The sequence below is a fragment of the Pogona vitticeps genome, chromosome 1 (assembly GCF_051106095.1).
Source record: "Pogona vitticeps strain Pit_001003342236 chromosome 1, PviZW2.1, whole genome shotgun sequence".
In the NCBI taxonomy this organism is placed as follows: Eukaryota; Metazoa; Chordata; class Lepidosauria; order Squamata; family Agamidae; genus Pogona; species Pogona vitticeps.
Genome location: NC_135783.1, coordinates 295,150,969 through 295,161,552, shown reverse-complemented (window position 1 = coordinate 295,161,552; position 10,584 = coordinate 295,150,969). Strand labels below are relative to the sequence as shown.

Genomic DNA, 10,584 nt, shown 5'->3' with positions numbered 1-10,584 from the left:
GACGTGCCATTCACTTTGGGGAAAGTTGTTGTGAAGTTGCATATTTGCCCCAGAAAAGGTTGTGCATAGGAAGAGAAAAGAACGTTATATTTGTTGTGTTAAAAGACTATGGATATGTCAATGTTTATAGGGCTTACTATAATGCACAGACAGTTCATGGCCTCCCTGAATTTCACCACACTGTAAACATGGACAGGGCAGGGCTGGGTGGCAAGAGTGTGAGAACAGCACTCCACCACTCAGTTGTGAGTCTGGCACTTTGTGTTTAACCAGGAGGGCAGCACATCACTTCAGAGGCCAGTCCTGAGCCTTGCTCTGGTCACAGGGGACCCCAGTGTCTATAAACCCCTTGTCACATTCCCAGGGGGTTTCACAGGCAAAAGTGCAAAATACCAGTCCAATATCAGAAGTCCAGAAGATGCAATGCAGATACCAAAATGCCAAAGCCAAAACACAAACTGTAGTCAGCAGTCAGAGTCCAAAGCCAAGGGTCCAGAGAACAAGGTCCAAGGTAAGCAGGAGTGTGGATGCAAGCCAGAGTGTCGACTTATTGCTACCAATCTTCCAAGCCTCTGGGTGCGGGTTTTATAGCAGCAGCAGTCATCTAAACACTTCATCCTGCTAAAACCCAGGGCTGGTCGACCTGATGTTCCTATGGGAAGCATTCATGTGATCTTCTGCCCTTCGTGTCATGGGTCTTTGCCGAAGCTTAGCCCTCACCCTGGCTACTGGGGGAGGAGAATCTGATGGTGATTCAGTTGTCTGTGCTTCTAATTGCCCAGCATTTTCCTCAGCTGTAATTAACCCCTCAGATTCCACATCTTCTTAGACTGAACTCATGACACCCCTCCGCAGGGCTCATGGCTGCCTCACTAACCTCCATACGTCACCCTAAAGCCCTGTCCACCCAGGAGGAGGGCCCCAGGTCGATCCTTGACCATTTGTCCCACCTCACTGGGGCAGCGCACCTGTCAAAAATGATTTTGATGAATGCTAGGTAGTATTACTACTCACCACAGCTGGATGAGTTAAGTATGGTAACCTTATATGGAGACCTAAATACTTCTGTGGCTGTATATGACAAAAGTAGAAAACTTAACTTTCACACTGGTTTTAAATAGTTTTCAGAAGTTGCAATAGAAAACATTTCTCTCACCTTTGTCCAAACAGATTGGCTCCTCTGATCATGGGAGGAGGGATTTACTAATAGATATGGCCAAAGTATGTTCCATAGGCTGCTTATGGGATTCAATTTGCAAACATATTTTAAGTTCTAAAGTTTCCCTCCTGCAAACTGTTCTACCTTTTTCTTTTACTTCTTATCCAAATTGTCCCTCAAAAAGAGCTTTATTGACATGTCAAGAATAACTAATTATTTGTATGTAAACTCTTTGTTTTGTCTTGGTAGTTTGCTGCTAGTTGTAAGGTAAAGGTAAAGGTTCCCTTTGATAATTTGTCCAGTTGTGTCTGACTCTAGGTGGCAGTGCTCATTTCCGTTTCCAACCCACAGAGCTACTTTTTGTCCGCAGACTATCCTCCATGGTCACGTGGCCAGCGTGGTTAGACATGGAACGCCTTTACTTTCCCATCGAGGTGGTACCTATCATCTACAGTGGTGCCCCGCATAGCGACGATAATCCGTTCCGGAAAAATCGTCGCTATGTGGATTCGTTGCTATACGGAACAAAAAAGCCCATAGGGATGCATTAAAACACGTTTAATGCGTTCCTATGAGCTAAAAACTCACCGTGGTGGTGGTGATGATGATGATGAATGGAAGTTTGGTTGGTATTTGGGACCATTAATTTGTCCACATTGAAAATTGCTTGTGGGAATCATACGCAATCTGAATACTCTTGCTTTTCTGCGTGCAGCACCACAACCTGAAATTTTACTCTCTCTTTCTGTCAAGATTCAGGAATCTATGACTGAAATATATCTGTTATGTATTTTTAGGAAGAAACTTAAAGTCCATTGAGGTCTTCTAACTGGGGCAGTTTATCTATGGTCTGAATTTCCTTATTGGGGGGGAGAATAAAACTCAAACTATAATTGCCTAATTTCACAAGATATTTTTTTCTAATTGAGAATAGTCTCATATCAACTCTCAAAAGAAGCAAGCATCTGAATAGCTGTGTTGTCAGTACACACATTTAAAAACAAAATTTTTATGACTGTGTGTGGTGGGTCCACCATTCTCCACATCCATCAAACTGTTCACCCCCCCACCAAAACAGAAGTCATAAAGGAATTGGGCCCTGTTGCTAAGGCCAACAAAGTAACTTCATGTGATGGAAGGAATTTCCATCACTTCTTGCAGCTAAAGCCAGTCTGCCTCAGTGGAGCAGCTACATTTCCAGAGAAGATAAATATATTGTCTGTTATTGCATAAAGATATTGTTAAGTCATTGTATGCACAGGTGGGTGGGTGGGTGGATGGATGAAGTATTGTTGTGCTGTACATGAATGGATGACATTCTGGCTTGACAGAGTCTAGGTGCACCCGGAAGCAATTCCCAGTAGATTTCCTCTAACAGAACACAGACCTCAGCACTAAACTTTTTCAAAAATTAATGAATTAAAAATCATTGTCTTCTGTTTTAGGTGATAATTGCATCTGACAGCCAGAATCCTTTAGTTACACTGATCAGTGTAACACTATTAACATAAATATTAGTAGTGAATTGCTGCATGTTAAGAAGTTAGCATAGATATTTGCTGTTACACACCACTCATATGACACAAAGTCCCTATATGATTAATTCACATGTGGCAGTTCATGGCTGCTTAAATTTATGTTAATGGACCTGCACTAGTGTAGTATTTCAGTTTGATTACAGACATGGTAATTTGGAAGCCTTTGACTAAAGTCTGATTATTAGAACCATAGCTATTGCAAACTCCATAGAAGAAATATCCTTGATAAAAATTTGTACAGTTGTGAGAATGGAATATAGGAAATTGTAATAAAATGGGTGATTAGTTCACCTAGCTTGGTTCCATCTAGACCAAGAACAGAAAACATAAATCCACAGATAGCATGTTCCCTTTGACAATTTTTAAGGTCCTTGTCATCACCACCACTGAATTTGCTAAGGTAGTGGTGAAATCTCCACTTTTTAACATGTCGAGAAAGCTGTAGCAAATTTAGCATTGTTATCCCTCCTTATTTTACAAAATTCTTGCAGGGTGCATGCTTTTCAGAAGCTATTATGCCTTGTCTTCAGCAAGGCTTATTCTTCTGTGTGTGGAATCATTCTTAATGGCATTACTTCGCTCTTAAGGCATTAGATAGGTAGACAAAATCACATATGAGGCTTAGAAGGGCTGGGCTTTTTTTAAAAAAAGTTCATGTTCAATATAGGCCTATTGTCTTTTAACAACCTTTAACAGAAGTGTGATCTACTGAAATCATAATATTTATTCGTGTGCCAAGAAAAGTAATGATTTCCACAACTGCTGTGCAAAGTGCAGAAGTGGGCCAGCCTGCCATGACATTTTTTTCAGGTGAATTGGCAATGCTAGATGTTATCCACATACAACTGTATATAATGTTACTAATGTGACAATAAACACTTATCTATTTCATTTCATCATGGTAAGCAGAAGTGCCAATGTATAAAAACTGGCAATTCATCAGTGTGGCGTGGAAAACATTTTTCCAATGTACCGCTGGACACCAAGGATAATAAACACCAAACAGCATGCAATAAATGACAGTTCCACATCAGAATTAGCTGTTTTTACAAACCTTTATTTTGTACATATTGATAGTTTTAGGATATGAGCAATAATTAAAATCAAATTTAAAATAGGTAGCCATATTAGTCTGTTGCAGTAAAAAGAAAGTCATATGGCATCTTTAAAACTAAGCAGTTTTCTTTGCCATAGGCTTTCATGGACTATAGCCCACTTTAGATTCTTTATACCAGATAAAGACTTGATAGGCTTTAATGTGCCATAGTGCTCTGTAGAATTAAAAACAGACACAATGTGGCACAAAACTACCACAAACTAGTCTTCAGTTAACGCCATGGCTGGTTCTATTTGCAGCAGACAAAAGAATGAAATACAGGGCAAGTCAGATCCTGTAAGTCAAAAGCAGTATGACTGTGGACTTACACCATAACTTAGATACTACTCACCTTTGGTATGGTTGGTCAACATCAGCATGGGCTGAGCAGGGAGAATGGTACTATTAAGTTTAAGATGGGTTTCAGAGGTTAAATTATAAATGGCTGGGGCTCCTTCTTCATAAGCATCAGGCTAATTTTGAGGACCCTGGGCCAGCTATGCAGCATCATGACATTTAATATTGGGATAGCCATACTATTAAGCAGACTCATGCAGTTACTTCAAATGGTAGATGGTGCCTCTGGACTCTATAGCTGGCTGTTCTGCCACATAACATGCCTGGGGTACCATAAAGAAGCCTGATACTTCAGGTAAGTTATAGGAACCATCAGCACTGGATTCCAAGAGTACTGCTATTCCAGTCAGCTTCTGGGCAGTATCTTCCTATCAGATCAACATGTTTTGGGCCAGCCCTGCTTGCCAAGAACACTCTCATAAGTACAGCATCTTCATATTCCAAAACTCTGTTTCCTGGAATCTTAATAAGGCTTGGGCATGACAAATAAGCATACCAATGTGCTGGCAGATCATGAAGTATTAGTGTTCTTTTTACTGCTTGTTTTAGATACATAACGTATTAATTGAGAAGTCACATAAGGATTATTTGTGGAGCGGCTTCTCAAAGTGGTATTAATGTGGTTTTTATTTTGACCCATTAAAATCATAGGGTACAGTATGGTAGAACTCAATAAAGAAATATAACCTTGCAACACCAATTTCAATATTGATATCTGCATATACTTCACACATTTCAAATATCAGTACTGTATAGGATTGAAAAGTATTGCGTGGGTCATCTAGTCCAGACTGCACATTTGTACAACATCATTTATTTAAAACACAGTTAAGAGGCATTATTTCCCCAATCTCTTTTCCCTTCTAATATCCAACCAATATACTGTACTCCACTGTAAGCTAGACCCATAACTTTGAATTTCCAGTCTAATAATGTTCTCCATGGTAAATTTTCAGCTATAAATGGTTCTGATGCTTTAATTGATATCAGGAAAAAAGATCCCAAATAATGTTCATGTTCACAGTAATGTTCATGTGGAAAGGCTTTATGCATAGAGTACTGTATTTTCAATGCAAAATTGGGGAAACTGTGCCTCTTTTGTTTAGGCAAGGTTGGTCTATATCTTCCATTATTTTTGATAGTTAGTCAGGCTGGCTAAAGCTGATAGGAGCAATAGACCAACAACATCCAGAAGAACACAGGTTCCCTAGCACTGCCCATACAAGTGAGTGGGGGTGATAACTCTTAGTGCCTACAGCTCACTGAAGGCATTTTAAAAGGATATGCTTGAATTCTGATGCCACATTTTCTTAACTGGCTAGGTTCAGAAATTTGGACATACCAGAAAGAAAAAGAATATGTTGTTACATCTCACTTGAATACTTCTGTGTTCTGGATATTTTCTACTGAAGATAGAGCTTCATATCCCTCTCTCTGGAATATGAGGACTCTGTATACAGAGGACAGCGCCATGCAGAAGGCGGGGAAAAGCCTTTTGGGAAGATCGAGGGATGCCCTCCTATACTGGCACAAATATCTTAAAAAGTACCTCTTTGTAAAGTATCACATCCTTTAAAAAAAATTTTTTTGAGAAGCCTTAATGCTTCTCATTTCTCAGCAACTCATCCAGTCACTTTTAACATCAAATTCAATTCATAATGTAAATTAAGAATATACACACAAATGTGTAATAAAATTATTCAAAATTTTAAAAAGTTTTTAAAAGAAATTCTAAGGTCTGGTAGTTATCACTGGAAAAGCTGACTTTAAAAAAAGCATTTCACAATTTCACCAACTGAGAACTAGTGCTGTAAAGCACTGTATTCTAGAAATTTATTCTGGAAGTTGTACACATAACAAAGATGTCCTCTGGGATCTCACAGAGGTATTTCTTGTGTTACCATTAGTCCCAAATGAGTTTGAGACAAGGGACAGGGCATTTTAGACAAAAGATAACCATACTGAAACTGTACCAATATTTGCTTCCTGGATAGAAGCACAGCATTCAGCAAGATCCTTGCATGATTCATGCCTTGTCAATGAATCACGCATGCTGCAGTGCTCGTGTCCATCCAGACAGCCAATGGAACATGAGTGTCAGACAACATGGAGAAGGTGAATAGTACCATTTGCCTAGAGACACCATCTCTGTGTTGGGTTCTACATATTTCTGTGAGGAAACCTACTTCGGAACACAAGTGTGATACAGGGCAAAAACAGCTTATAATCCTTCGTTTCCAACAGATTAAATATATATCATCTCTTCACATGTGGCAGGGAAAAGCCAACAAATCACAACTTTTTATTGCTGGTGAATTCAAACAGGCAACTTTAATCTAATGAGGAGGATACACATACACACAAATATTTAACTCAAGATAGTGTGCGTTTTATTGTTGTGTATTTTATATGCAAGTGTTTCCTCCAGTGCACAGCTAATGGGCTACAGTTGTCAACAAAGTGGCTGTCATCACCATGTAGTCTAAGAACTCAGCTGTAAAACAACACCAGCCATTTTCCTCCCACTTGAAACTGAGAGAAGTAGAACAGTAACACAGGAAATCTCTGGCTGCAGCCAACATAATTTTCTCCCAGAAGAGTAATAAGATCTGCAGAGCCTGACATGCACAATACATTGGAGAGAATGAAGAACAATGTTAAAGACAGCTCATATGATCAGTGAGTTATCTTGTGGACACTACATGGGAATTTGTAAATTTATCAGGCCCAGTTCAGTTCCCGATGTACCAACTGTGAATAAAGTGCACTTGTGTATATATGAAAGTAACAACCCCTTGAGGACACATATGTAAACTGGCATACAATAAGCTTTTGGAAATGAAGTCCTGGTGCATCATTGGAAAATGTAGCTCATTTGTAGGAGCAGTTAAGGACTACATTATTCAGCATACGCTCAGAGTGGGCAGCATACACAAAATAAAACATATCTCCTCCATATGTTATGTAATAGCATTGTCCATCAACCTTAGTCAGCATTGGGAATAGCAAGGAATGATGGGTGTTGCAGTCTAACAATATCTGGAGGGACACAAATTCACCACCTTTGTGTAAGCAACAATTACTGATCAACTGTCAAGCAAGTATGCAATTCAGGATGAGATCACAGATGCTCAAGGAACTGTGCAGCAAGCCAGTGTAGAAGGTAGATATCACTGTCACAAATATATCACCCTGAAGACTAAATATTATGGCATTTTTAAATATCCCAGCTTGCAGAGTCATGTAGAATATGACTCCACCATTGAAAGTGGGGAAACTATACTTATTCAGCCTTATGTGGTGCTTCAGAAACTAGGCTTAGTGAAAGTGTAGCCCATTTCTATTTGTTTTGTTCCCACCATCACATAATACTTGGATGAAAAATGTTTTCCAGAAAGTTCTTCATGAGAAGCAACAACTATCTTTCAAATTTGTTCCAGACAGCAGCTCAGAGGAGTAGGATGCAAAAAAGTATGCTTATTTTCACAGTATTCACTAAGCCCCATGATTGAATAAGGTTGCAGTCCTATGCCCATTTAGAACTTTAGCACTGAAAGGGACTTCTGAGGTCATCTGGTTCAACTTCCTGCTCAATGCAGTAGAATGACTATGAAACGGTCCTGCAGCTGAGTACAAATGTACAGAATTGCACTATAAGAGGATTTTAGCAAACCATGAGTGTTTAACCAATTAATTGTCGCTCAATTTTTTTTCCTATTCTATCTTGACCGCTGTTGCAGAGCTGAGAAGAAATAATTCTGCTGAGTACAGCACTATACCACAGAGGAGACATCTTCAGTAGCAAATATTTTTAAAAAACCATAAAAGGGACCTCTAATGTCTATGCATGCTTGACAACTATTTCAGAAGACACTGTCTACCAAAGGATAGACATGACTTAACATCTGTTGCCAGTGCTCCTGCTTATCCATTGCCAGCAATGGATATCCCAACTGAGGAGGAAATGGGGGGAAATAAATTAATCACACTTGAAAAAGCACAAGCCAAATTAATGCTACACTTATGCACAATACAATTATAGAACCCCGTTCAGTATGACAGTGTATCCTTGCTTTTGTCTTCACTTAGAATGGAATTCCATAGGACAGCAGAGATCTGTGTGTCTCTGGCCTGAGTGCCAGGGGTAGAGAGAACACCCAAAAACACAGCCTTGTCTTAAAGAAGACACTTTATGGACGCATGTAGAAACACACATCACAAGCTCAACGTTGCTCTTTCAGTTCTGTTCCATTCAGTGCAAATGATACCTGAAATTATTTTGGCCCTGATGACAGCAAGCCCTCCTCTTAAGGCTCTTGGACGCTCGTTATTTTCAGCAGCCAACGGTGGGGTTGGGGGAGGAAGAGAAAGATGTTTCTTTATTCTTGGAACAACAACATTAATCCTTTGGCAGATTGACAGGTGCCTTACATCTTCTTCACGATGACTACTTCTCACAGTGCCTCTGAAAGTCACACGTCTCCTTGAGAAATTCACAGTTGCCTCAGATTCTAATGCCTGCAGCTCTTACTACAACATTCACAACCCACCTGGACAGAAGGAACACTTCCATGCTCTACGTAACTGGTGTGATATCACCACTCATCAACAGCTTGATGAAAAGGCATGGGGAGGGGGAACTGCTGTACCACTAACACTTACGTTAGTACATTGAGAATAAGAGATGGGGCTTAGAGAAGGCCAGCATAAACAGAAATGTGCACAAGTGATCTGTTTTGCGGGCTATAAAATCCAGATGACTCCAGGGCTGGCCAACAGACCCACATCTACAGCCATAGATATTGCTGGTGACAAGTGATCCCTGGAGAGGAAGCCATTGAGAAACTTGGTGATGTGAGCACTTACTATCAGACTCACAGGAACAGATCAGAAAAAGCCCTTCTGTTAAATTCCACTACAAGCAGTAAGGACAGGAAGCAGGGAAGACTTCAACCATTCCTCTCTGACTTTTGGCTATTTGACCAAAATGCAGCTTGTACAAGAACCCTATAATTTTTCCAGTAGAACAAGCCTTTATTTTAAAATATATATGTATGTGTGTGTGTGTGTATATATATGAAAACCAGAGTGGCTGATGAAAAAAAGGAATATTTTTATATAAATCCAGCAAGATGTCCTGTACCACAATATCATGTACTGTGGTGCAATTTTAAAAAAACTTAGGAGGAGCACATAGGAGGACAATTTCTACCTCTCCAGTAGGCTGCCACTGGTGGGCTACTTCAGCAGCTGTTGGTTTTTCCTTGGCCCTGCAGCATCTCAGGTCCCATGGGAGGTATTGGTTGCAAGCAAGCACCTGAATATTGCCTAATGAAATATAAGCCAATTACTAAGTTAATTTGGGCATCTCTGCCAATCTACTAACTTGTTATTTGTACACAGTTGACTAACATGTCTCTTATTCCCTCACCCCTACCCCTTTGCTGTAAAATGCAGGTAATAGGACTGTTTTCTTAGTGAGTTATAAGTCAAACTATCTATCCAACAGGTAGCTGACCATGCTACTTGTGGTTTAAAAAACAAAAGGAAAAATGAATAAAATCCATAGAAAACCTACTGATCCACTTCTTCATGCGCACCTCCAAACCCAGGAGGTTTTATTTATCATACGACAAGGGGGAGTTTTGATTTTCAGGCTGTCATCACAAGTCTTCAACAAGGGCAGCAGGAAAGTTCTCTGAGCCAAAGCGTAAGTTCTAGGTCACCCTTCAGTTAGTTTTCACGTGGCCATTGGCCAAGGTTACAGCAGTAGTGGGACCCCCTGGCTCAGCATTCTCATCAAAACGCAAACGCAGGGTATTCTTGATGACTAGTTGTTCCATGATGACTGCTGCACAGAACCATGGAATAGCATATTCCAGGGTTATGAGGCCCATGAAGTTCAAGTCAAACTGTGAATAGTCCCAAGGGCAGGCATTGAACTGCCGCAGGATGAAGCCAGTAGTGAATTCCCAGACATACGTCCACAGGGTGTAAATGAGGCACCGAACTACGATGTTACACTTGTCCTTTAGGTAGAGGTACATCTTTTCCACTATGAGGATGGATGTTCCATAGATGAAGAGTGCCCATACACTGGTGACACCTGGGAACTTCCAGTTGAAATTCACCACAAATTCCCAAGCAGCTGTGAACATCACCTCGCAAAAGTAGCCATGAATAGCATAAAGGTACCAGCGGGAGAAAGCAGTCAAAGGTTCTGCAGCTGCCATCCTTCCGCATAGTCCCCAGCAGGAACTCTGTAAGACAACAGGGGAGAGAGGGATTAAGACTTTAGTTAGCAAGGATGGCAGCACCAGGCCTTCACACACTGAACCGCAAATAAATCAGTAACATAACTGAAAATGAAAGTAGATTCCTCAAAGGAATCTCCTTAAGAACAGAACAGAAACTGGTCATGGTTTGTTTTTTTG

The 10,584-nt window shown here is 40.3% G+C and overlaps 1 protein-coding gene across 11 annotated transcripts in view; it reads right to left on the bottom strand.

Moving 5' to 3' along the window:
* Nucleotides 1–3,733: 3,733 nt before the first annotated feature.
* Nucleotides 3,734–10,584, bottom strand: part of TMEM229B (transmembrane protein 229B) — a 73,637-nt gene continuing 66,786 nt past the window's right edge. For 10 of the 11 annotated variants that reach the window (XM_072986140.2, XM_072986143.2, XM_072986149.2 and 7 more), the window contains one exon: nt 3,734–10,410. In XM_072986140.2, the coding sequence (XP_072842241.2) occupies nt 9,880–10,410 (531 nt within the window). In that variant the 3' untranslated portion in view covers nt 3,734–9,879. The remainder of the gene's footprint in view (nt 10,411–10,584) is intronic. The other variant, XR_012082519.2, reaches the window with a different exon arrangement.